A 27872-nucleotide genomic window follows, 5' to 3' on the forward strand; every position below is an offset into this window, starting at 1 on the left:
CACAGACAAATGGTGCCGGGCCTCATTGTGTGCGGCTCCAACCTTCGCCTCCTTAAAAGCTAAGTGTTCAGTGTGAAGGAAGCGCAGGGTCGCTGCCTCGCTGACGCTAAGGCTGTGGGACAGCTGCTTTGTTGTGTGGGACGCACAGCAGGGGGTAATTGAAAGGTTCCTCTGGGTGGAGGAGCGGCTGCTAATTTGATTGGAGGGCTTCCCGCCTCCAGCGCGTCCTGACTGCTTTCATTTCCTGTTTATGTCTTGGATTCTTGGATTAGAGTCACTTCATGTATGTGACTTCAGGGCGTCGTCAGAGCCAGAAGAGCCTCGTTGTTGTGTTATCGCTGCCTGAGGCCATTTCATCGTTCTCAGCGGCTGATTCTGTCCTGGTTTTTGGAGTCTTAATGGTTTTTTAAAATCCCAGAGCCCCACGGCCGTGGCCATCGGCCTGCCCCCCCCCCCCCACACACACACAGACCTCCACCGTTACTGTCTCTGCCTCAACAAGAACACACGCGTGTTAGACACCGTGTGTGTGATTGGCTGTTTAACATTTAGTTGTTAATGAGCCTCTGCTTGAATACAGTTGACTAAATGCTGCTCATTTGTGTGATATGAATGTTAATGATGCTTCCAGCAGATTGACTTGACTCTGACATTTTGAGGTTTCTGGGCTGTTGCTGTGAGGAGATGGTGAAGCAGCTAAAACAGAAGACTTGGCTGTGCTCCAGACCTGCTGGGACCCGTGGACGCGTGGGGAAGCGTGTTTGGCTGGTGAAGGCGTAAACGCGTAGCGACTGCACCAAACGAGGCTGTTGGCGGCGCCGGCGCTCATGTTTCCGTCAGGGGGAGATCCAGAGTGGGCGTCAGAAACACAAAGCTCATATTGTACTGCACAAAAAGGCCCAATAAGAAGCAATGGGAGTTCTGGACCGGGTTCTGTGGACTGTCCATCAAGGAAGGAGCACCAGATGTGAGGCTGTGCTCAAGGCTCAGTGACGGAGGCTCAGTGACGGAGGCTCAGTGATGAAGACTCAGTGACAGAGGCTCAGTGACGGAGGCTCAGTGACGGAGGCTCAGTGATGAAGACTCAGTGACTGAGACTCAGTGACTGAGACTCAGTGACTGAGACTCAGTGACTGAGACTCAGTGACGGACGCTCAGTGACGGAGACTCAGTGACGGAGACTCAGTGACTGAGACTCAGTGACGGACGCTCAGTGACGGACGCTCAGTGACGGAGACTCAGTGACGGAGGCTCAGTGACGGAGGCTCAGTGACTGAGACTCAGTGACTGAGACTCAGTGACTGAGACTCAGTGACGGACGCTCAGTGACGGAGACTCAGTGACGGAGACTCAGTGACTGAGACTCAGTGACGGACGCTCAGTGACGGAGACTCAGTGACTGAGACTCAGTGACTGAGACTCAGTGACGGACGCTCAGTGACGGAGACTCAGTGACGGAGGCTCAGTGACGGAGGCTCAGTCACTGAGACTCAGTGACGGAGGCTCAGTGACGGACGCTCAGTGACGGACGCTCAGTGACGGACGCTCAGTGACGGACGCTCAGTGACGGAGACTCAGTGACGGAGGCTCAGTGACTGAGACTCAGTGACGGAGGCTCAGTGACGGAGGCTCAGTGACTGAGACTCAGTGGACCGATAGCTCCACTCTCTGTGGAGGATTAGCATTTATTGCTCAAAGCTAATTATCATTTTTCAAATACTGCGAATGGTAGTTTCCTGTTGAGCAGCGTTGAATGTGGCTCCGTCCGTCCTGGTGCTGCAGGTCCGACTGGTCTGCCTGCGATTGGTTGGTTCGACATTTGCTGCTGAAGCCGTTCTGATGTGATCCTCGCCGTCCACTAAATGAGGGCATTCATCCGCTCTCCTTCATTCTTAGAGCTTCCTGGTTTGTGCCGTCGTCAGTCATCGCGTGATGACGTCTACAGTCTGGTTTTTCCTCCTCCAGTTTTTCTAGCTGTTGAATTGTTCTTGCATTTTTGTGCCTCGTGTATTTGTTAACAGCAGCCGTCCATTGTCTGTGTTGATCTAAATAACATCAAGTCGGGCCCTTCGAGGCATTTTATCTCCTTCAGTCTAAAAATACGCTGGAGTGCACAAGAATTCATAAAAACCTTAATACAGCAATGTTTTGCTTATTTGTTTAAAATGTTAATGAAGGACCCTTTTTCCTGACCTGAACTGGTCCCTCAGGGAAAAACGAGAGAATGGAAAAACAGTTTGCAAAGAAGCAAAACTTAAAACGGACTTGTTCATATTAGTGATTCTTTTATTGACCTGAACATGAACGCAGCAGCTTGAGAGACGAGCTGTGATTTTAAGTCACAGGCGCCCAGACGATGACTTGAGTCCAGTGGAACCAGTATAACCAGTGCAGAGGTTCACCACTCGAGCCCAGGATGTTGGACCGAAGCCGCCAGGAGTGGAGCCCGTTGAGCAGCTCCTTCATGCAGGAAACGGCTGTAAATGCTGAAACGCGGCCGTCACTTCACACACACTGTTTTTTTAATTCATGTGCTGCTAGTTTGCTCCTGTGCACATGCTGTATTTATGCTGTAGAGGAGGACGAGCTGCATAAACAGAAGTTCGGCGTGTCTCCGAGCTGTCAGACGGCGTCTCCCAGCACACAGCCTGATGTGTGATGCAGTATTCATCCCCGATGCAGAGAATGAGTTGGAGGCGATGTTAGATGAAGTTCAACCTTTCACTTTGAAGCCACTTCTATGATGAATGACAGTTGCTGTGATTCCTGCTCCTTTAAGCAGTTCGGGGCTAAATGGTTCGTCCTGGAAGCTTTTCCAGTTGGTGCTGGTCGGTGTCATTTACAGCTTGAGCCCCATAAAACAGCAGCAGCGTCTGCTGTTCTGTTCTATGGGTTCTGTTTCTGTGCCTCCTCCTCCTCGGGCTCTCGGCCGAGCGCCGCATCCTACTTGGTTCTTGTCTGACTTTGACCGTATTGTTGGTCGGCTGTTCTCACGTCTCCAGGCCCGTTTGGTACCGGCTGCCGGGTTCTGGTTCTTTCTGTTTCTACGTTTTGCTGGTGCGTCTCAGGTTCTGCTATGACAGACGGGTTGTAATGTATGTCGTCTGATGAGTGTTTCTGTGCTTACGTCTTCCAGTTCCCACTGAGGCTTTGCTTTCGTTCCCATATTGGTTCTAAACCTTTCTTAAAGATTCACCTCTGGTTCTGGCTCCACACCGGGTCCGTCACTCGATGCGCGGCTGCCATCTCAGTCGGACCGTAGCAACGAGTTGTTCAGAATCTTAAAGAGGCACAAAACTCTAATAGTCCCAGATGTAAAACCCAAAGAATTGCTCTTTGTTGTTTTAGGCTCTGCTCTTCCTGAGAGTCTGCCTTTCTTTTTTTCGGTTGTTGTGGTTTGACACATTCATGCATCAACGTGGCACAGATTAATCTATCAAGAATACAAATTCACTTTGCCTGTTAAAACGAATGTGAGCCAAAAACGTGCGATACGGCGGCGACGCTGGAGCCCGTTGTGGCGGCGCTGAGGCGGCGTATCTGCTTTGTACAGGGAGCAGATAAGCCGCGCTGCAATCTTCATTTCCACCTTAAGCTGGTGTAATATTTCATTATGACACGACCTTACATTTAAAAAACTGTCACACTATCAGAAGGTTGCAAACCAACGGCGTGGCAGCACAATGAATGTCCTCAGATGCTGCCATGTCTGTAACGTGGCCACAAGGAGTGAGCGAAGCGGCCATTAAAGATGCACAGACATTCAGCAGCTAGAAGACTTCAAGACGCAACATAAAAGTTTAAATGCTAACGACTTTCAATAATATAAACGCACCTTTTTCTCTTCTGGGCTTTTATTTCCTGCACAATAAATGAACAAAGCATCTCAGACGAGGTGCGAGTGGATGCTGTGCGTTTGACCGCGGCCTCTGAGCTTCTGCTCGTCTCTTGCAGCTCTGTGCACGGAGGAGTGCGTCCACGGCCGCTGCGTTTCTCCGGACTCCTGCCAGTGTGAGCCGGGCTGGGGCGGACCCGACTGCTCCAGCGGTGAGTAGCTGTCACCTCCCTTAAAAAGGGCCTTTTTCAGGGTCTCTTTACAATTTCTGGCTGATTAGTGATGCAAAATTGAAGAGATGCAGCCTCAACGTCATAGAGCCAGATTTCCTGAATGTGAAGCGGCGTTGATGAGATGATTGAAGGCTGAGAGTGTTTGTTTGAGGCTGGAAGTGGATTCTGAAAGCCAAACACTCGAGCACCTGAGGAGGAGTTAATCTGTGAGTCATGGTTAGTGATCAGCAGCTCCATTAACCCGCCAGGACGTTTAGGCCACTTTGAAGCCTGAGGAGAGAAATTGAAGCGCGTGCAGCTCTGAACCTGAAATGAAGCGTTGTGAATCTCATTTCTGCTCCTCAGACTCTGACTGACGGCCGCTTCCGCCCCCTGTGTTATTGCCTCCCCTCTGTTTACCTGCTTTTATTGGTGCCCGGGGGCCGAGGTTCGTCTGCAGCGTTTGGGGGAGGGGGCGATGACGTATTGACTGGGCAGCGAGGGGTCAAAGGTCAGGCCTCCCCCTCCTCCTGCAGCTGCCGGTGTGTTTTGTGGTGTGAGACTGGAGGTCTCAGCGTCTCTTTTGTCATTTTCTTACCTGAGAGTCTGATTCCTCCCTGTGGCTGCATTGAGACAGTTCGCTTTTAGTTTTCACACACTCTTAACTGGTTGGTGGGAGAGAGTGGATCCTGAGGTCAGAGGCAGATTTACGTCGCGTCCTGTTTTATTGCGTGGTTTTCTCATGAACGGCGGCTCCGGGTTTCAGGTCGCTGTGCTTTGGTTGTAGTGGAATGGACCGATGGACGTAAAGGCCTGGCGCCTGTGGCTCTGTGTGCGTCCTTCCTCAGGTTCTGCAGAGACCTGATGACATCATCAACTCTCAGCCTAGTTTGTAGTCAGTGATTTCACCAAACGCTGCTTCCAACGGCCCACGTCTCTGCTTTAATTCCGGCTTCTTTGTTGGGACTGTGAGCGTCCTGAACCCGACCTGCAGCGGCTTTTGTCTCGCTGCCGTGAGACCAAAGGCAAATTTCCACAGGTAATAAGCGAATGACACATTTTAAGGTGCAGGTGCGAGCAGAGTGTGAACTGTGCCGAGTCATCAACCGCTGGAAGCAGATTAATAACCGTTTGTGAGATTCATCAGTCACACAGCAGCAGAATCCACACGGCTCCAGGTTTATATCAGAGCCGCCTTTGACAAATCTAAAATAATGTTCAAAACCAGAGCTGCTGCTCATAAAAGGATTGTAGCAGAATGTGATAAATACCGTTAATGTGAAAAGACAGATATGCAGCATTTTACCGTGTCCTGTGTCTACAAACAATAAAGGTCATTTATTTATTTGGTGAAAGGATAAAGAAAAGCTCTGTGTTTTCACTACTTGCGTTTTGTTTAATAAAGCAGATGCTTCTTCTGTATCCAGTAACGATATCATTACAGAACCAGTTCAAGAAAAACAATGCAGAACTGGAGGAAAGTGAACAAACCTCAACCGTTAATCCCTTTAGAAACAAAGTCTCCTATGAAGAATCACCAGCTCCTGTTTGTGCCAGTAACAAGTGGTTCAAACCTGAGGACGGGAGCGGCCGCTTCTACTGGAGCTAAGGAGATTAGCTCATCAGCAGAATGTGAGCCTCCTTCTCTCCAAACTCAGTCCAGCTGAGGAACTTTGTTGCTCTGCCAGCAACATAAATGGCTCCGAGCGGAGCGAGGCAGAAACAGTGCAGAAGGAGGGAGACGTAGAGGACAAGTTATCAGGAAAGATGTTGATTATGATGAGAAAGATTATCAAGAGCCGGACGGCGCAGATAAAGGAAGAGGACGACGCAAAGAGGCCGTTTAATACGATCGAATATCTTTAAAGAACCCAACACAGAAGCAGATGCTACACAGGCGATTTTAGGAGTGACTCATTCTTGATTCACCAAAGCTTGTTTCTGTGCCTTCAGTCGTTTATGAAGTGACTGTGTTATACTTTTATACTGGAGCCAGAAGCTGCTGGGTGGAAGTGAACAGTAGCATCTTTATGTACGTGAACTATTCAGTGGCCGCTGTTACCGTGGTGACACAAGAGCAAGAAGCTGCTTGAGCTCGCGCTGAGGCGATGCAGGAGCTATGGGTTCTCGCACAGAGAGCGTGGAACCTCAGAGCACCTACGTGTGAGCTGCTGGAGGCCACCTGGGAACACGGCTGTCTGACCTGCTCTGGGTTCTCTCACTGGAAACGTGGAACCCGCCTACGTGTGAGCTGCTGGAGGCCACCTGGGAACACGGCTGTCTGACCTGCTCTGGGTTCTCTCACTGGAAACGTGGAACCCGCCTACGTGTGAGCTGCTGGAGGCCACCTGGGAACACGGCTGTCTGACCTGCTCTGGGTTCTTTCACTGGGAACGTGGAACCCACCTACGTTTGAGCTGGTAGAGGCCACCTGGGAACACGGCTGTCTGACCTGCTCTGGGTTCTCTCACTGGGAACGTGGAACCCGCCTACGTGTGAGCTGCTGGAGGCCACCTGGGAACACGGCTGTCTGACCTGCTCTGGGTTCTTTCACTGGGAACATGGAACCCACCTACGTTTGAGCTGGTAGAGGCCACGTGGGAACACAGCTGTCTGACCTGCTCTGGGTTCTTTCACTGGGAACGTGGAACCCGCCTACATGTGAGCTGCTGGAGGCCACCTGGGAACACGGCTGTCTGACCTGCTCTGGGTTCTCTCACTGGGAACGTGGAACCCATCTACGTTTGAGCTGGTAGAGGCCACCTGGGAACACGGCTGTCTGACCTGCTCTGGGTTCTTTCACTGGGAACGTGGAACCCGCCTACGTGTGAGCTGCTGGAGGCCACCTGGGAACACGGCTGTCTGACCTGCTCTGGGTTCTTTCACTGGGAACGTGGAGCCTCAGAGCACCTACGTGTGAGCTGCTAGAGGCCACGTGGGAACACGGCTGTCTGACCTGCTCTGGGTTCTCTCACTGGGAACATGGAACCCACCTACGTTTGAGCTGGTAGAGGCCACCTGGGAACACGACTGTCTGACCTGCTCTGGGTTCTTTCACTGGGAACGTGGAACCCGCCTACGTGTGAGCTGCTGGAGGCCACCTGGGAACACGGCTGTCTGACCTGCTCTGGGTTCTTTCACTGGGAACGTGGAACCCGCCTACGTGTGAGCTGCTGGAGGCCACCTGGGAACACGGCTGTCTGACCTGCTCTGGGTTCTTTCACTGGGAACGTGGAGCCTCAGAGCACCTACGTGTGAGCTGCTAGAGGCCACGTGGGAACACGGCTGTCTGACCTGCTCTGGGTTCTCTCACTGGGAACGTGGAACCGGCCTACGTGTTAGCTGCTGGAGGCCACCTGGGAACACGGCTGTCTGACCTGCTCTGGGTTCTTTCACTGGGAACGTGGAGCCTCAGAGCATCTGACGTGGGAGCTGCTGGAGGCCACCTGGGAACACGGCTGTCTGACCTGCTCTGGGTTCTCTCACTGGGAACGTGGAACCCGCCTACGTGTGAGCTGCTGGAGGCCACCTGGGAACACGGCTGTCTGACCTGCTCTGGGTTCTCTCACTGGGAACGTGGAACCCGCCTACGTGTTAGCTGCTGGAGGCCACCTGGGAACACGGCTGTCTGACCTGCTCTGGGTTCTTTCACTGGGAACGTGGAGCCTCAGAGCATCTGACGTGTGAGCTGCTGGAGGCCACCTGGGAACACGGCTGTCTGACCTGCTCTGGGTTCTTTCACTGGGAACGTGGAACCTCAGAGCATCTGACGTGTGAGCTGCTGGAGGCCACCTGGGAACACGGCTGTCTGATCTGCTCTGGGTTCTCTCACTAGGAACGTGGAACCCGCCTACATGTGAGCTGCTGGAGGCCACCTGGGAACACGGCTGTCTGACCTGCTCTGGGTTCTCTCACTGGGAACGTGGAACCCACCTACGTTTGAGCTGCTGGAGGCCACCTGGGAACACGGCTGTCTGACCTGCTCTGGGTTCTCTCACTGGGAACGTGGAACCCACCTACGTTTGAGCTGCTGGAGGCCACCTGGGAACACGGCTGTCTGACCTGCTCTGGGTTCTTTCACTGGGAACGTGGAGCCTCAGAGCATCTGACGTGTGAGCTGCTGGAGGCCACCTGGGAACACGGCTGTCTGACCTGCTCTGGGTTCTTTCACTGGGAACGTGGAACCCGCCTACGTCTTAGCTGCTGGAGGCCACCTGGGAACACGGCTGTCTGACCTGCTCTGGGTTTTCTCACTGGGAACGTGGAACCCACCTACGTTTGAGCTGCTGGAGGCCACCTGGGAACACAGCTGTCTGACCTGCTCTGGGTTCTTTCACTGGGAACGTGGAGCCTCAGAGCATCTGACGTGTGAGCTGCTGGAGGCCACCTGGGAACACGGCTGTCTGACCTGCTCTGGGTTCTTTCACTGGGAACGTGGAACCCGCCTACGTGTTAGCTGCTGGAGGCCACCTGGGAACACGGCTGTCAGACCTGCTCTGGGTTCTCCCACTGGGAACGTGGAACCCGCCTATGTGTGAGCTGCTGGAGGCCACCTGGGAACACGGCTGTCTGACCTGCTCTGGGTTCTTTCACTGGGAACGTGGAGCCTCAGAGCATCTGACGTGTGAGCTGCTGGAGGCCACCTGGGAACACGGCTGTCTGACCTGCTCTGGGTTCTTTCACTGGGAACGTGGAACCCGCCTACGTCTTAGCTGCTGGAGGCCACCTGGGAACACGGCTGTCTGACCTGCTCTGGGTTCTCTCACTGGGAACGTGGAACCCACCTACGTTTGAGCTGCTGGAGGCCACCTGGGAACACGGCTGTCTGACCTGCTCTGGGTTCTTTCACTGGGAACGTGGAGCCTCAGAGCATCTGACGTGTGAGCTGCTGGAGGCCACCTGGGAACACGGCTGTCTGACCTGCTCTGGGTTCTTTCACTGGGAACGTGGAACCCGCCTACGTGTTAGCTGCTGGAGGCCACCTGGGAACACGGCTGTCAGACCTGCTCTGGGTTCTCCCACTGGGAACGTGGAACCCGCCTATGTGTGAGCTGCTGGAGGCCACCTGGGAACACGGCTGTCTGACCTGCTCTGGGTTCTTTCACTGGGAACGTGGAACCCGCCTACGTGTTAGCTGCTGGAGGCCACCTGGGAACACGGCTGTCTGACCTGCTCTGGGTTCTCTCATTGGGAACGTGGAACCCGCCTTTGTGTGAGCTGCTGGAGGCCACCTGGGAACACGGCTGTCAGACCTGCTCTGGGTTCTCCCACTGGGAATGTGGAACCCGCCTATGTGTGAGCTGCTGGAGGCCACCTGGGAACACGGCTGTCTGACCTGCTCTGGGTTCTTTCACTGGGAACGTGGAGCCTCAGAGCATCTGACGTGTGAGCTGCTGGAGGCCACCTGGGAACACGGCTGTCAGACCTGCTCTGGGTTCTCCCACTGGGAACGTGGAACCCGCCTATGTGTGAGCTGCTGGAGGCCACCTGGGAACACGGATGTTGAACCTGCTCTGGGTTCTTTCACTGGGAACGTGGAACCCGCCTATGTGTGAGCTGCTGGAGGCCACCTGGGAACACGGCTGTCTGACCTGCTCTGGGTTCTTTCACTGGGAACGTGGAGCCTCAGAGCATCTGACGTGTGAGCTGCTGGAGGCCACCTGGGAACACGGCTGTCTGACCTGCTCTGGGTTCTCTCATTGGGAACGTGGAACCCGCCTATGTGTGAGCTGCTGGAGGCCACCTGGGAACACGGCTGTCAGACCTGCTCTGGGTTCTCCCACTGGGAACGTGGAACCCGCCTATGTGTGAGCTGCTGGAGGCCACCTGGGAACACGGATGTTGAACCTGCTCTGGGTTCTTTCACTGGGAACGTGGAGCCTCAGAGCATTTGACGTGTGAGCTTCTGGAGGCACTGGGAACGTGGAACCCGCCTACGTGTGCTCTGGGCCTGGGAGGAGCCGGCTGCTGTAAGCGCTTCTCGGTGACCTGCCCTCTTCATTGAGCTGCATGAATCTGGCACAAGGCACCATTTGTTGTCAAGGAAACGCAGCGTGTCCTGGCTCACTGCATTAACGTGGCTTCTAGCCCTCATCCCCCAAAAGACACAAGTTGTTTATGCGTTTGGTAACGGATGAACTGTGAGAAACCTCTTTTCCTTGATGATGAACAGATCCAGTCTGTGACTGAGGGCGAGCTCCTGATCAGAACCTCTCTTCAGGCACTGATAAACATACGCGCTGGCAGGGTCCACTTGGTCCACGCTGCTGGGTTCAGGTGTGGGAGAACATTTCCTGCTCATCGCTCAGCTCTTGAGCTCGACTGAACCGAGTCCAAGGATCCATCGCTGCATCTGGGCCTCACTGCTGCTTTGGCTGCGTTTCTGTGTCTCAGCAAAACAAACTGTTTGTTCTGCTCAGACAGGGATGTGGTGGAGGTGGAGCTCATGCAGCCATTAAAGCCAGTTATAATTGTGAGCAGCCGATGGTGTGTGAGTTCACTGATCTGTGACTCCTTCCACATGTAACCTGTGAATCCGTGCGCGTGCATGTGTATGTGTGTGCGTCTGTGTGCGTGTACTGTACATGTGTTTTGCGTGCATGTGTGTGTGCGTGTCTTTGTGCGTGTACATGTGTGTGCGTGTACGTGTGTGCATGTGCGTGCGTGCACGTGTTCAGCTGGATTCACTGGAGCCGTAGCTCATCTTCAGTCAGATAGTCATCGGCGCTGAGCCTCTCCGTCATTGTCCAGCATTCAGGACGAGGCTTCGCCCTCTTGATACCTGGAAACCAGCAGCGCCGTCATAAATCTGCCGTGTGACAGGTGACGTTCTCTAACCTTGACCCACTGGAGCGTACGTCACCATCAGCAGCTGAAGCCTCTGCTGCAGTTACAGGATTCTGGTCAATTTAAACCTGTCTCGCTTTTAGCTTTTTTAACTTCATGTCAACGTCTCGACCTTGTGGACTTAGAGAAGTCGTTCTTTTACGACTCAAATCTATGAAATTATCTGACAACCTGGTGAATTATATCCAGTGATGATGGTTTAAAGCTTATGTCTAGTAAATGATGCTTGATTTTGCAGTCATTTCGTTTCATTATGGATTCGCCACCTGCCAAGTCATGAAGTGATTAAAATCAGCAGCTCCACCGTCAGTTCATCTGAACACAGTGAACGTGCTCCTGTGCAGCTTCTCCCCAAAGTAGACACAAGTAAATGACTCTGACGGGGAACTAAGCAGCAGCGAGAAGAGGTGAAGCAGGAGGACAGCAGTAAACAGAGACAGAGGAAGTCAGGGCACAGGAAACGTGAGGTGTGCAGAGGAGAGGAGTTTTAAATCCCCACTGGAGCGGCAGCGACTCCGCCGTCCTGAACGGGACGCGAAGGTCATCCCTCCTCCGGGAGACGACGGGAACAAAGCCCGTTGAGCTGGAAAGGATGAGGTGAGAACCCGCTACGAGCCGATAGCCGCTATAGATTGAGACCCCCGGGAGCCGCGTGCAGCGCTGCCGCTCATGAAGATTACTGCTGCACAATTAGACGCCGCAGCTTAGTCACCTTTGTTATTTAGCGTGTTATCTGAAGAGTCACCGGGTTCAAGGACGTCCGCCGCCGACCGCTGGTCACAGAAGCAGCCAGCTGTTCAGGCACGAGGAGCGGCGCTGCTGCAGCTCGACTCTCGAACAACGCAGGAACCAGTTAGAAGATGGACGTATGTGAACTGCTCACATCTGACAAACCCACGATCACAGACTTCACTGCTAAATGAAGGTTTGCTGACCTCATAGGAAGACGTCCATGTGTTATCCATCCCATAATCCTGCAGTCTTTGCTGTCGTCACTGAGCTTCTTGCTCAGATCAGTCCATGGGATCGTTTCTACGTGGAAACGATGGTTTCGCGTCGTCAGCCTTTAACCTGAGCTCAGTTCGGCGCTAAACGACTCCACTCCCACCGCTCTTCATTAGCATCCGGCTCATTATGGAGCTAATACCTGTTGCCTGTGGCGGAGGGTCAGTAGCCATTAGCTGCCTTGAACCTCACTGAGGAGAACGCCGACGTTTCACGACAAAGGGCATCACTCATTACCCGACAGGCTGAGGTCAGCGAGTCATTAGGAGCAGCTTCACACCACATGCAGACATTATTGTGAAGAGGAGAAATGTGGGAAACTGTGTTTAAGGGATTGTGCTGTTTGTTCCACACGTGTGTGCGTGTGTCTGTCTGCGTGTGTGTGCGCGCACATGCATGTGCGTGCGTGTGTGTGCATTCATGCGTGCGTGTGTGTGTGTGTGTGTGTGTGTGTGTGTGTGTGTGTGTGTGTGTGTGTGTGTGTGTGCACGTGTGTGTGCGTGTGTGCGTGCGTGCATGTGCATGCGTGTGTGCGCGTGTGTGCGTGCGCGTGTGTGTGTGTGTGCATGCATGCGTGCGTGTGTTTGTGTGTGTGCGTGCGTGTGTGCATGTGCATGCGTGTGTGCGCGTATGGAAGGCCAATCAGTCCGTATCAAACTATTCATGCGCTTGATCTGGGCATAAGCATGCGCAAAAAGCATGCGTAAGACACACAGAACGCCCGTAAATTACGCGCGATTACATTAACGGGTGCAAAATACGCATGTAATGTAATAAAGACAAGCGTAAAAAACAGGTGTCTCGTTGCTGTCTCAAAGCATGCGTAATTTACGCTTGCTTGGCTGGACATTGCAGGCGTAAAATACGCCCGTTCGGCTGCAAAAAAAGCAGGCGTAAAATACGCCCGTTCGGCTGCAAAAAAAGCAGGCGTAAAATACGCCCGTTCGGCTGCAAAACAGCATGCGTAAAAAACGCTTGCTCGGTTGGACTAAGTTGCGTTTACACGAAATCGGAGAAACTACGGTCCCGCCGCAATACACTGAGGATTAAGTGCTTCTTCAAGTCATTTGCGGTACATCCACAAACTATTGTACCAGGACTATTGCGAAGACAACACGCAAAGTACAACTAGTTTAATAGGATTTTTGTTTTGTACATTTTGATTGGCGAAGCTGGTTTTTCCCTCAATTATTTGAGGTCAGTAAAGTACCTCCAGACTCGAGCTACGGGATGACTCGGAAACCAGAGAAACCCTCGTACCTGCGTTGAACGCAACATACATTAGGCTCATTCACCAAAACAGTTCGTTTCACAGTCTAAAACGAACATTCACAGATTTATTGTGTAATTAATTATGAAATATCCACAACCAGACTCATACATTCCCAAAGCAAACAGTGATTATTATTGGTAAAACAGTGATTATTGGAATTTAAATCCAAGCTACTGTATGTTTTTCTATTGTTGGTATCCATCACTCAAATCTAAGTCAAAAATCTAAATCAAATCCTTCTAACTGCACTTTTGCTTTCACTGGTTTTTCCAAAGACCACTAAATTATTTTTATTCCGCTATGTGCTGTCATAACATCTAGCACTTGTGTCCTAATGGCAATTATTTCACTCAGAAAAGTTGTTATACAGCTTTCCATCAGCACAGGCGCACCACAGGGATGTGTCCTCTCCCCACTGTTCTTCCTCTACACAAAAGAACCAGCTGGAGCTCAACACGCTCTAGACTATGAAGATTACAGTGGACCTTAAGAGGAGTTCCTAGGGTCCACAAGCTCCTTGGACCTGAAGTGGTCCCCACACATAGACACGCTTCTTCCACCAGAGGCTATGCTTCATTCAGATATCATTTGGGAGGTGAATTTTCCCTTGATCTTCGGGAAGATGTAGCCGAAACCTTGCTTACCTGCTTAGTCCCCAGCGCTGTTCACCCGATCTTCATCAGCACTGATGATCTTCCTGGTCTCTAATACTATATGCTGGATATTATATGTCCTGATTATACCAACACCATGACAAGGTCTAATCTGACATTGTTTAGAAATGTTACACCCCAATTACATAATGTGTCACATTCTACAATGCAAAAGACGAAACAGATCATGTACCTCTACTGTAAAATACAGACGTAACTGTGGACATTTGTAGAATTTTTTTTATTTACTGGGGAATACTGAAATCTATTTAAAATAGTCAAGTGTTACACGTAACCACACAGGTGTCGGTGCTATACAACCCAGTACTGTACCTTCTTTTATCTTTCTAAACACTAATATAAACATTACCTGCCATAATCAAACAGAGAAAACAGATGTTACAGAATTTGTCTTTGTGAAAAGTGACATTAAGTGTACACACAGAAAACTTTGTATCAGGAGCAATAACAACCACATCATCTTAGGTAAATGGACTCTTTAATGCATGCTTGAGCCCTAGTTGACAGCATTAAAACCAATGGCCACTTGTTCTTCTGGTCTATGATGCGTGTGCACGTTAATCTGTAGAGGACAAAAAGACAGTAATTGTTTAATGTAGAAGGCATAATTCATTAGCCAGTAAAAGTCATGTGATCACATGTTTGATAATGATAAATGATCAAAACACATCTCTAGGAAAAGGAATTACTTGTTTGTGACAGACTTGTTCGACTGAAGCATCTATATATGTCATATTTAAGAAAAGTTATTTTCCTGACCTCACCTCTATTACAACAGAAACAGCACTTCAAGCAGCCCTCGGTTCAACGAATATGCAGAGAGTCAATTGACTCTATGACTTGTGAGTTTTACTTTTGCTGACACCACCTCGCATGACAGTCCAGCCATCACGTGCCTCTTTATCGCCGTAGAAGCTTGTGTCTATAAGCACTGTGGAAATAAAACAAATGACATAAAATTAGTGAAATAGTTTTAAGTCTCAAAATACATATTACAGTACACTAAACAGCAAACAGAGCGTAACAGGTTTCAACATATACCTCGCTCTGCCTCACTAAAGTGCAATTACTTCTTCATATACAGGGTGGCAAAGAAAACGGGAACTAAATTAGGTCCGCTGAAAAGTTCTAAGTGACCGTACTGTCATGCTGGTATTAGCGCAGCTAAGCTAGCTAAAACATTAGTCCCCTAAAGAGCAGAGGCATAGACGTTTTAACAATTATTGATAAAGCAAAATCCGAACAGCTGCTGAACAAAGCAAAACTTACATAACGACACCTTCATAACAGTTCTGCGTAAACACACACCTCCATGTGTTGATGAGTGTAATTCCCACATAATTAAACAAATAGGTAATGAATTAGCATGTAGTATGCAGTTAGTCTTTGTAATATAAAGGCATGAAAAACAAGATTTTCACTTGTCAGTCTGCAGTTAGTACCTTGTTGAGCCCCCTGTTGCATTTCCTTGACCTCCTGAGTATATTTTCTCAATGTTTTCAAGGATGTCTTGTACTGCTGTTGCATCCATCAACCTCCCTCTTGAGCACTCCAGACAGCGTTTAAGGGTTTCCATTCTGAAATATGTGAAAAAAATGTATATTAAACAGGACGGATTTACCCTTATCATACACATACAGTAAACATATATACTGTATATATGTTTGTTCTTTTTTGTTGCAAAGCATGCTATAACTACTGACATGACAATACCACTTTAAGAACTTATAACAATTAATAAATTGTTAATGTATGCATGTATGCACGCTTCTGCAGTAGTACTGCTAAAAATCTGAGTACATTTTTGTGCACCCAGTAGCGAATCTGCGAATAGCGTGTTAGCTTGACCACCAGTTAGTGCATGATCATGATAATGAACAGAATAGCCTAGGACTTTCTTACCTTGTTAGAACTGTTTGAATGCGTCATCTGGTGTACTGTCCCCCTTGTAGAAGTCGAGTACACTCATTAACGATTTGTTTGCATCGTAAAAGGAAAGTTCTCTGAGCCATTATGATGCTAGTGGTAGCACTTTTTTATTGTGTCATAATCTTTAATCTAACGCAGACAACAAGACAGTAAAATTCACTATACTTATTGTAGCGCCGCTCGCTGTACACATGTGCTACTCATTGTCATAAATAGATGCAGTAAGATTAATTACCGAAAGGATCAAACAAGCTACAGTTGCCGTTTGCTCCGGTGTGTCACCACGGTCAAATGAACCGCCGTTTACTTTTCCGTGGTCAAATGAGCCGTCGCTATATTCAAGGTGCGCGATTCGTGCTATAGTTACGGTAACTGTTGCGATCACAGAAAAGCCGAGACTCTCACTTTTAGGAGCATCTGGGGCGATATTAAGATAAATGTTGCAAGGAAATGAATTAAATTTAAGAAATTACAGAATTTACAGTGAATGTCTAAATATATTCACTAACGGAAAATATAAAGAGGCAATTTGCCTCTTTTTCTAAATCTTGGATTTGAATAAATTACTCAAATTGGGACATCACTACCTAGTACTTTATAGACTACTACCACAGGAAATATCAACTTATTTTACTGCATAGTTTTTAAATAATGCATAAGTATCATTCAGTAAGTTCAACTGACACCAGTAGCTGAACTTTGCCCTTTGATAACTCCTGTTCTACTACAGCAAATATCCGTTACTTTTACTGTATATTTTTGGAGTAATACATTACTAAGTTTTCGTATAGTTAAATAAATTTAAGTCAATGACCAAACTTGACCCTTTAATTAAATAAATTCTGCCAATTTAGAGACTGGATTCCATCGAAGTTGCCTCATAGTTCTACTTAGTACTTCATATACTACTACACAAAGTATAAGCTCATTTCACTGTACATTTTAAGAGTAAAGTGTCGATCCACTGTCACATGGTAAGTAAACAGACAACCAATTAAGAAACTTTGATTTTGAATAAATCATGTTACTAAAATTATTAGATTAGTAATATATAATCTACTGGGGTAGTAGATTATTGTCTTGCCAATGGGTAATAACTAATTTTACTGTAAACTCTGCGCAACGTACCACTTTTCTTGTGTGAAACTACATCATATTGTGGGGAGAAGGTGATAGTGAGGCACAGAGGATCAGCTATTGGTTGTAATGCTAATTACTGTACAATAGTTTATGAATGCAAAATAGGTTGATATTTGCTTTGGTAGTAGACCATGAAGTACTTAGTAGAACTGTAAAGTAATGATGATGTACCAATGTGAGGAACTCATTTTATGGAAGGTCAAATTCCAGCTATTGATGTCAATTGAATTTACTGTACACTAGTTTATTTATATATTACTTCAAAGCTATACAGTAAAATAAGTTGATATTTGCTGTGGTAGGAATCCATGAGGTATTAAGTAGAGTTAAAGATGGTCAGACCACTTTTGCTCCAAAACTATACAGTAAATATATTTGATATTTGCTGTGTGTAGTCGTCCATGAAGCAGTAAGTAGAACTGTGAAGGAAAAGTGATGTAACATTTTGAGGAATAGGAGTTGTCAAAGGTCAAAGTTCAGCTATCGTGTCAGCTGTGGATGAGAGGCTATGAAACGGCTACAAAAGCTGGATGACAGACCTTTTTTGAGTGAAATAATTGCCAATAGGACACAAGTGCTAGATATTATGACAGAACATAGAGGGAGAAGAGCAGTGGGGAGAGGACGCATCCCTGTGGTGCGCCAGTGCTGATGGTGCGGATGCTGCCCAGCCTCACCTGCTGCCTCCTGTCAGTCAGGAGCTCCTGATCCACTGGCACGTGGGTTTGGGGACGGTGAGCGGGTCAGTTTGTGGTGGAATATTCCAGGAGTGAGCTAAAATACAAAAATAGGATCCTGTTCGTCTTCATGACCACAGACGTCAGGGCGACAGGCCTGTAGTCCTGTATTCAGTCAGGCTGGAGATGATGGACTGGAGGGGGGTGGCCTTTTGGTTTTTTGCCTTTGATAGAATTGTGTATGATAATTGAGACATTATTGCTGACATGACACGTCTTACTCATGGTCCTGGTAAAACGTTCTAATTTTTTTTCGTTGTTCCTAGTCAACCTACAAACTATTTGCAGGATGAGGACTCGAACAGGCAACACTGTGGATGAGAGGCTGTAAAACAGCTACAAAAGCTGTATAACAAACTTTTCTGAGTGAAATAATTGCCATTAGGACACAAGTGCTAGATGTTATGACAGCACATAGCGGAATAAAAATAATTTAGTGGTCTTTGGAAAAACCAGTGAAAGCAAAAGTGCAGTTAGAAGGATTTGATTTAGATTTTTGACTTAGATTTGAGTGATGGATACCAACAATAGAAAAACATACAGTAGCTTGGATTTAAATTCCAATAATCACTGTTTTACCAATAATAATCACTGTTTGCTTTGGGAATGTATGAGTCTGGTTGTGGATATTTCATAATTAATTACACAATAAATCTGTGAATGTTCGTTTTAGACTGTGAAACGAACTGTTTTGGTGAATGAGCCTAATGTATGTTGCGTTCAACGCAGGTACGAGGGTTTCTCTGGTTTCCGAGTCATCCCGTAGCTCGAGTCTGGAGGTACTTTACTGACCTCAAATAATTGAGGGAAAAACCAGCTTCGCCAATCAAAATGTACAAAACAAAAATCCTATTAAACTAGTTGTACTTTGCGTGTTGTCTTCGCAATAGTCCTGGTACAATAGTTTGTGGATGTACCGCAAATGACTTGAAGAAGCACTTAATCCTCAGTGTATTGCGGCGGGACCGTAGTTTCTCCGATTTCGTGTAAACGCAACTTAGTCCAACCGAGCAAGCGTTTTTTACGCATGCTGTTTTGCAGCCGAACGGGCGTATTTTACGCCTGCTTTTTTGCAGCCGAACGGGCGTATTTTACGCCTGCAATGTCCAGCCAAGCAAGCGTAAATTACGCATGCTTTGAGACAGCAACGAGACACCTGTTTTTTACGCTTGCCTTTATTACATTACATGCGTATTTTGCACCCGTTAATGTAATCGCGCGTAATTTACGGGCGTTCTGTGTGTCTTACGCATGCTTTTTGCGCATGCTTATGCCCAGATCAAGCGCATGAATAGTTTGATACGGACTGATTGGCCTTCCATATGCGCGTGTGTGTGTGCGCGCGCGCGTGTGTGTGTGTGTGCGCGCACATGCATGTGCATGCGTGTGTGCGCGTGTGTGTGTGCGTGTGTGTGTGCGCGCGTGTGTGTGTGTGTGTGCCCACATGCATGTGCATGCGTGTGTGTTTCATGCAAGTGTCTGTTGTGTGTGTGCGTGCTCTTCATTCAGCTCCTCAGTGATCACACACTGTCTAAAGCAACACCTATTGTCCTCGACAGCAGCACTTACACACACATTGTTGATAAGCAACTTTCCCGCTGCCGAGTCCAATTAAGTGCTGCAGCCGCGTCAACCTGCCCCTTGTGTTTGGCTGAATTTATTTTACTCACAAACTTTTTAATCAAATTCCAGCCCTCGCCCTGAGGGGTGCTTGGCTCCCTCCCTCCCTGGCCGCCGCCGCCGCCTCACCCGTCTCCTGCACCGGGAGACGGCTTCCAGCTACGAAGCCTTCTCTTTCTTCTTTTCTTGTTGTGAGTGGAACAAAACACAGACCTTCAGCATTTGCTCAGGTTTGTGAAATGACGCTCAGCAGCATCGAAGCCGGCGTGGGTTCAACACGGCGCCTTCTGTGCAGCGGGGGCTCCTGATGTTTCCAGCTGATGTGCAGACGTCCTGGCCGTGATCACAGCTGCAGAACAAGGCTTATGTTTATGTGTCACATCATCATCTGCTCAGTCATCTTCACATTGTGATTGGAAGTGTTGGTTATAATGGGATGACTGGTCTCAGTGATGATGCATCAGTGCCTTTAGCTTTAACATGGCAGTGAAGGCGACCTTTCCCGGGTTCCTTTGCTGCCGTAGTTGTGAGAACTAAGAGCTGATCTGGTGGTTAATGAAGTTTGTCACGTGGCTGAGACCCGGAGCAGCTGGAACTACAACACACCTGTGAGCTGCCGTAGCATTATTAATGGATTCATTAGTGCCGTTCGCTTTTTAAGCAGAGCCACCAGTGGGTTTTGAGGCCATAACTTTTTTCACATAGAACTTTCCATTATAACCCACTCAGGGCTAATTGGTCATATATGCCAGGTTAACAAGAGAACAGGCAGGTAATCATAGATGGAACAAACAAGCGCTGCCCAGCAAATAAAGGAGCAGGAGCTTCAGTCTTAAGGAGCTGCGTGCTGTGGAGCTTAACAGGTCCAAAACAGGGGATCCTCCCAACTACTTCAACCTGAAGTGAGCACAAACAGATGCAGACGTCCGTCTAATGACAGAATAGAGGAAAAAACACTGCGTCAGGTTCACTGGTTGGAAGGAGGTTAATAAATCAAGCAGCCGCAGTGGTAATGGACACTTTTGACATTTGACCGGAGCGATTCTTTACCCAAACACACACCTTGATGCTTCAGCTGCTCTGACGGAGTGAAAGTCATCCTTCCTCCGTCCATCAGTCCTGGAGGCTGAGGGGAAAACGGCGTCTCACCTCGGGAACCTTCTGATTACCCGTTCTCCGTGATGCCACGTGGGCCCACGCCGGCCCAGTCTCCTGACTTATCCACTCGGCTCTTCTGTCCCGCTCTCGCTCGCTCTCGCTCGCTCGCACTTTGATTAATTTTCAAACTAACTTGTTTATCGTTCAGCGCCGCCTTTCAGCACAAGTGGTCGACACAATAGAACCTTTTCCTCCCCACACGAGTGACTTCGCCTTGACTTTGAAAATTGCCAGGAATTATTCATCAGCCGTCTTCCTCCACTTTACATTTGCTCAGAGAAGAAGAGCACAATCACTCTGCAGTCCCTTTATTTCCTCACCCACCTCCCCCTCAGTCATTTTACACTTCAGTCCTTCTTGACCTTTGTCTGAGGGGCTCAGTGCAGTGGATTGAGCCCGTTCGACCTCCAAGTAAGAGGAAACACTGGTCTGTGGATTCCTAAAGGTTTCCTTAAAGCCATCCTGCTCTCTAGGAACACACATGGGCAGAATAAGCTCACACTGACCGTGGACGGATGACACGTCGTGCTGCAGGACACGCATTAGCACACAATTAAAGGTCCCTCACTCTGTGTGTGCGTGTGTGCTCCGTTTCGTCCTCTGTCTCCAGCAGACGCAGCGTCTGGTAACCTTCACCATGATCTCCATCCTCCTTAGATTAGACCATTTAACGGGTCGCCATCGCTCTGATGCAGCCCACATGAAGCCGGGCCTCAGTAACTCCTCACTGTGTTTGCTTTATTGGGGTCAAAGGTGAAATGCTGTCAGTTGTGTGTTTACAGCTTGTTCTGCTGCCAGCGAACACCACCGACCGACGTGAAGTAAAATGAGTGTGCGGTTAAGTGTCTTCTCTCAGTTGCACGGTGCTGACCTTTGACCTCAGCCAAATGGAGCTGTGAGCTGTCTGATCTGCACCTCTCACCTCTCTGTATTAGTCAGTGGGTCAGTGGGAGGACAGCTACCTGCCAAAAGCCATTAGACCGGAACTCAACGTTTGCATAAAGAGACATCATTAAAATGCAATTAGGGCTCAAGGAAGCAGGTTGAACTGTGGCCGGATGAGACAAACACCGAGGAGCCCAGCGACCGGCTGCTCAGCCTTAAAAACGCAGGGACTCCTGTCGTCCTCGCTGATCGGAGCACTGATTAAGGCGCCGTTGAGTTTCCGGGCTATTTCTCAACAGTAGACGTAAAAATGGGCTCATTAACAGAGAGATGTGTGAAAACGCCATCGTCCTCGCTCACCAACAGACGCAGTCGGTGTCACAGAAGTGTGTCATTTATCTGTGTCCCCATCGAGCGCATCCCACGCAGCCGCCACTAATTACAATTATTAATTAAAAATAGGAAATCAATGGCTGTGAATGAACGGCTTGTGTGTTTGTGGGTCAGCTGCCTCCTAATAACCCAGTGGTCTCCACGCTCAGCCCAGTGGCTGTGGGTCACGCCACCGCTGGCGGCGCCAATGGAAACCCGCGCCTCCGAGCAGCGTGGCCGTGAATGAAGTGGTGCTGCTGGAAGTGGGATTGTTCTTTTCAGGGGAGCAGCCTGGCACGTCGTTGACCTCCCTCTCAATGATCCGGTCCAGTCAGTGTGATTCACTGTGGCCTCAAGTAATGTTTTTAATGTCAATTCCATTTCCTGCTGTAAGAAAGTGAATCAGTGGACGGTTCTGGAAGCTCTTACTTTGCATTTATGTTTTCTGTCCCTGCACAGAGCTTTGTCGTATTTATGATGATGGAAGCAACAAAAGCAGTGTGTTTGAAATAAATGTAAGCGAGCGGTTCCTACTATTGAATTAGTTGGGGCCGGTGCCTGGAGTTAAAGGCATGGAGTGTTTAAGTGTCCGGCACCGTCCCACTGCTCCACCAAGTAGCAGCTGCATTAAAGTTGAATGAGCGAAGCTGGACCCCCCGCGGTGCTGACGGGAGCATTAATCCCCAGACTCAGGCAGGCGACCTGATGACGGCTGCAGAGCAACTTTCTGATCATTTATTCATCTGTTTAGGGATCCACTCAGAGCATACGAGGCCACTGCTCTGCAGCTGCAGACCCACTTACTCTGCCTGTAACCTGTGAGTGAGGCCTGTTTGGTTCTGACCCAGGTCTGGTCCAGGTCCTGGCTCAGGCTGTTGGGTTTAACTTGGTGGTCGGCCTGTTTCCTGCTTGGCTGTGATTGGTTCAGCTGTAAACTGAACTAGAGCTAGTGTAGCTGAGTGATCAGTGGTGCAGAACCAAGACGGGGTTCTGCTCCATAGATCAACAGGTGGACTGGTGACTCAGCAGGAACCCCCCTGCCTGAGGCCCGTCTGAGCCGGACGGGCCTCAGCGTCTCCAGGGCACATGCATCCACAAGGTTCTAGTTAAAGACAACCAACAGTGGAGTTGGTCACATATTCACCTGCACGGTTCCAGAACACAACCACTGTCAGTTCCAGCTTCACCCTTTGACATTTTTGTGAATGCAAAGCACCTCAGCCGCCTGATAATGACTAATGAATGACTGCAGCATTTGCATAAGTTCTGCTTGTGTCATGAGAAGCTTCACTCTGAAACCCGCAGGTTTTCCTGTGAATGGCTGGATTTAAAGCGGGAGCGGCCGACAGCCTAATGACGACATCAATCAGCCGAGGCCGCGCGTGCAGACGATACCTGCAGCACTTCATGCAATATTAAAGCACATTTGGAAACTTTAAGAACATTTCACGTCGTCGTCATGTGCTCCAAATACTAATATTGCTCTTCATAAGCTGAGGCTCCACTAACGTGCTCCACTCAGTGGGTTCGAACTGAAGAGCTGCCCTGTCGGGAGCTGAAGCGCTGTTCCTTCTTAACACTGAACCTTGAAAAAATGAAGCCGTTGCAGTAGATTGAAATGCGGCACCGTCGCGTTCATGTTCATAATCGTGGTCTGAGCAGCTCATCGGACGCTGACTGGCTCATGAGCTGCAGAACATTCTGCTCCACACACTCAAACTCATCCGCTTGGTCCCAGAGTAATTTTTCCACCTAATGACATATTAATTACAAAATAATTAGTGTGGTTCTGGACTCTTAGAGGCAGTGATAGGTTAATAAAGCGTCGCTGTCTCTCCACCAGGCTTCTCCCACTTACAGGCTTTTAATGTGGAGGGCTGTAGTTCTGTTGGTCACGTCTGGAGCTCATCTGTCCAGTTCTGTGATACGTAACATCACCTGGAATCTAAGACACACGAGCCTGACGCCAGTCGAGTGTGTGTGAGCTAAAACACAGACATGAATGTGTGTGTGTTTTGCTTTTAGATATTATAAATGGAAAAGAGCCAGACGTGCACTCGCTCATTTTATTGTTGGCAGAGTAACGACACCATAGACAAACCTAGAAATATTCCTTAAAGATCCAGCCAGTGCCAGCGTATTTTATGGAGCCGTTAATTTAGTGCAGAAAGTTCTGCTGGTGCCAGCGAGCAACTCCTGATCAAAGTCATTAGTCACTTGATTTGGACTCTTTGCTGCTGAATAATTGAAGCTGTGAGAGGATAAAGGATTTGACTAAGCTAGCTCACTAGTTAAGAGAAATAAAGGGAAGTCCCCTTGTTGAGCGAGAGACGGAGGAAGTGAGAGAGGCCAAGAGAGTAAATTAGAGAAAGATTGAGGAGGAGCGAGCGAGCGAGCGTGATTTATGCTTTGTCTGCTCACGGCTCCGTCCACCTCAGTCCTGATGAAACATTTAACACTGCAATATCTGGGAAACCACCGCCCACGTTGGGGAGCAAGTTTCTGTCCGACGGTGGCTGCTGCAGCTCATTTGGCCGTGGCTCATATTAAAGATGATGATGTAACGGCCTGTTGCTGGAAACGGGTTCACAGCAGCAGCGGATCCGCTTCCTGAGCTCGTTTCAGGCCTTTTGCTGTTTCAGCCTGACGCGACGCCGTGGCTGCTCGTCCGTCACGCTGTCTGTCACCGCTGCTCATAATTGTGCTGTTTGGAATGCTGTTGGACGAATGCTGAGCAGCATTATTGTGCCTGTGAATGTCATCGAGAGCCCGATGCACCCTGCTGTGACTTAAAGTGTGTAAATAAAGTGGTTTGTGCAACAGACTCTGTGCTTCAAAGGTGAACGCCTGCATCAAGTTACATGAAGAACCTGGATGCTCCAGTTACAGTACAAACGTCACACATACTGTACAAACCCACGGCGCCGATACCTGAAGGGAAGAACTGGGAGTTACATGGAAGAGGAAGATTGCGGCTGAAAAGGCTGAAAAGGAGGAAGGTTGCTCTCTGACCAGTTGGCCGCTAAAGCTCAGTCATAGTGAAGCTGTGTGGTTTGATCCTCACTGGTCCATTCACCCAATAACATGGGAAACTCCAGAGGCTGGTTGTTGATGCCGTGCTCTACTGCAGTAGAGCCATGGATCGTTGTGTTTGCTCTTCACAGCAGCAGATCAGCGGAAACCTTGGGTCTGTTTCTGTCTTGGTCGTTCTGTTGACTTGGCTGCTTTCAGGTGTCTCTGGGCGTGAAGGGAACCCGGAGCAGCTGGGCTGGTAAACAGCACTGGGCTGTGCACACTTTACTGCCTGCTTCTGCCTTCCAGAACAGGGGCTGACGTCTTCACCTGTCACTGGAAGTAAAGGAGGCTGTTTATCAGACGCACGTCAGTGAAATGACTCTTATATAACAGCACTTCCTCTGATCAAGCAGCTTCTTCTAGTTTCAACTAGAAGAAATGTGTTCAGGCATTTCTTTTTTTAAGACATATCCTGTTGTTCCAAATGAACAGTCGATTCCTCATGACGCTGAGCGCTGCTCGTCCTGCGTAGCTCCGTGACCCAGGCTGTTCCAGCTCTGACTGATGAGAGACCCTGTCCCTCTGTCCAGGCTGCGACAGTGACTTCTGGGGCCCCCACTGCAGCAACCGCTGTCAGTGCCGGAACGGGGCCAAATGCAACCCCATCACGGGCGCCTGCGTGTGCACGGACGGCTACCAGGGCTGGCGCTGCGAGGAGCTCTGCGACCCCAGCTTCTACGGCAAAGACTGCCTCCTGGAGTGTCAGTGCCTCCACGGCGCCACGTGCCACCATCAGACGGGCGAGTGCCTGTGTGCGCCCGGCTACACGGGGGCCTTGTGAGTAGCTCCACACGAGCTTCTGGAGCTGAGCTCAGCTCCTGCATTATTTGGAATGTAAAGTTAGAGGGAAGATTCCAGCTCTGCATCAACCTGTTCTTCCACTAATACGAGCTGAACCCCATTTTTCCTGCTCCCTAACGTTCACTCGCCTGCTCTGTGTTCCAGCTGCGAGGAGCCTTGTCCTCCAGGGAAACACGGCTCCCAGTGCGAACAGCGCTGCCCCTGTCAGAACGGAGGAAGCTGCCATCACGTCAGCGGAGAGTGCTCCTGTCCAGCCGGCTGGGTGGTAGGGCCATCGTCATCGTCATCGTCATCATCATCAGCTCATTAGAACTTAGACCTTTGAGTCACCTGCTTCATCTCAGAATTTAAATGAAAGGAAGAATGAATCTGTAACATAGAAGAGACTAGTGTTTGCGTCCATGTTGTAATTCTCTAATTGGTGTGTTCTGTGCGATGTAGTTAATAGTTGACAACATGCATGTCACTGCTCTAACGTATAATTATTGCTCTGTGCTGCATTTAAACCTCAGGGCCCGGTCTGTGCACAGCCGTGTCCGTTCGGATCCTTCGGACTCAACTGCTCCCAGGAGTGCACGTGTCGTAACGGAGGCCTGTGTGACCACATCAGCGGTCAGTGCCAGTGCACAGCCGGCTACGTGGGAGAGAGGTAAAGCCGAGCCGCCGGACTGTAAGGAAGCTGTACCTGCCCAGCGCCCGCTGGGAAATTAGCTCCTCGCTGCCGAATATTAATAGAATTCAGCGGGGAACCATATAAACATGAGTCCACCATGAGGAATGCAGTAAACAGCAGCCTGGCTGCAGAGTGTGGAGCTGAGACGCTGTGGAAGTCAACATTTTACTTGACTGTATTAGTTGGTATTAAACATTTATATGTGCGGTTCTGCTGCCCGAACACTCGCCCAGACTCAAAGCAGCGCCAGCCTCCACGCTGGGTCAGTACAGCTGCTATTCTGAGCTGCAGGTATTCACACAGAGTGAGACGTTTGTTTGAAGGATGGAACCACTGGACGGTTGATCCCCGATGCAGCGTGTCGTGGATCCTGATTCCAGATTCATCAACAGAATCTATTTCTCAGCTGTCAGCTTTGCAGTAAGTCAGAAACAGGGTCGACTCAGACAGTTGGTGAGCACGGTGGAGCTGGTGGAGACCAAAGAGTGAGCTAAAAGAAGAGCAGAGGTCGGATCTACAGTGAATAAAAGGATGCTGCTCTGAGTTCACCGCGTCCTGCGTGATTCATGAGCCTCTTCCCTCTGACATCTACCTGTTTGTTCCTCATCAGCCTCTCAGTCCTCGTTCTCACCACTCGACACGTGAGCTGTAGATTCTGATAAATGCTAATGCTCATCCTTCCCACCGTCTCTCATGCTAATGCTGATGGACTGACTCTGTGCCCCTTCATCCCCTGCTCCCAGAAGTGGGACGCTTTAAGCAGGAGCTATTGGAAATAGTTTGGATTTTATTGTCTCCATTATCCCAGACAGTGAAGGACTTTCTCCATCTGGTCAGTTTGTGTCGGTTGTCCTCTCTTCCTCCCTCCTGTCCATCTCTCTCTCTCTCTCTCTCTCTCTCCCTCCCTCTCTCTCTCTCTCTCTCTCTTGCTCTCTCTCCCTCTCCGTCGTTATTCTCAATTGAGCCAAATTACCTCCATTCATTTAGGCTCCAGACAGGTGAATTAGCCTACACGGAATAATTCCTAGATTGAGTTCTCTTCTGGCCCGTCCGCATTCTAATGGAATTAGCCGAGATAAGAGCGCTGAGGAAGTCGGCACGATTTAAACGTGGCACTAAACAGAAGTCCTCGCTGAGCCATTTTAATTGAGTGATTTGTCTGTTTCTTAATGGTTTCAGTGTGTGGACGTGTTGGGAATGATGCAGAGACGTCAGCCGGACTTAGGCTTGAGCTTAGTTCACAGCGCCATGTGCAGCCTGTCCACCTGAAGGTGGTGATAGATACTGTATCATCACTGCTGTAGGTGGGACGGGTGTCAGGGCTAAAATACCAGCAGATGGAACCTTTACAGTAAAGGATGTGGAGACTAAACGTTCATTTCCTCGTTCTCAGACAAGCTCCCGTCCTCTGTTCCTCACGTCTTCCGTTGTCTTCCATCCCAGGTGCCAGGATGAGTGCCCAGTCGGTACTTACGGACCCCAGTGCGCCCACAAATGTGACTGCCAGAACGGTGCCAAGTGCTACCACATCAACGGAGCCTGTCTCTGCAACGAGGGCTTTAAGGGCCCCAGCTGCCAGGACCGGTTCTGCCCCGCGGGCCTGTTCGGGCTGCTCTGTGACAAGTACTGCCCCTGCA

General features: G+C 49.3%; 1 protein-coding gene across 1 annotated transcript in view; it reads left to right on the plus strand.

Annotated features, from left to right (window-relative positions):
* The window catches only part of LOC114852582 (multiple epidermal growth factor-like domains protein 11), a 47624-nt gene that overhangs the window by 16983 nt on the left and 2769 nt on the right, over positions 1 to 27872 (plus strand). The window contains exons 6-10 of the mRNA XM_055507541.1: positions 3955 to 4047; positions 25292 to 25538; positions 25707 to 25827; positions 26075 to 26211; positions 27679 to 27869. Coding sequence (XP_055363516.1) covers positions 3955 to 4047; positions 25292 to 25538; positions 25707 to 25827; positions 26075 to 26211; positions 27679 to 27869 — 789 coding nt within the window. The remainder of the gene's footprint in view (positions 1 to 3954; positions 4048 to 25291; positions 25539 to 25706; positions 25828 to 26074; positions 26212 to 27678; positions 27870 to 27872) is intronic.

The sequence above is a fragment of the Betta splendens genome, chromosome 3, assembly GCF_900634795.4.
Source record: "Betta splendens chromosome 3, fBetSpl5.4, whole genome shotgun sequence".
NCBI lineage: Eukaryota > Metazoa > Chordata > Actinopteri > Anabantiformes > Osphronemidae > Betta > Betta splendens.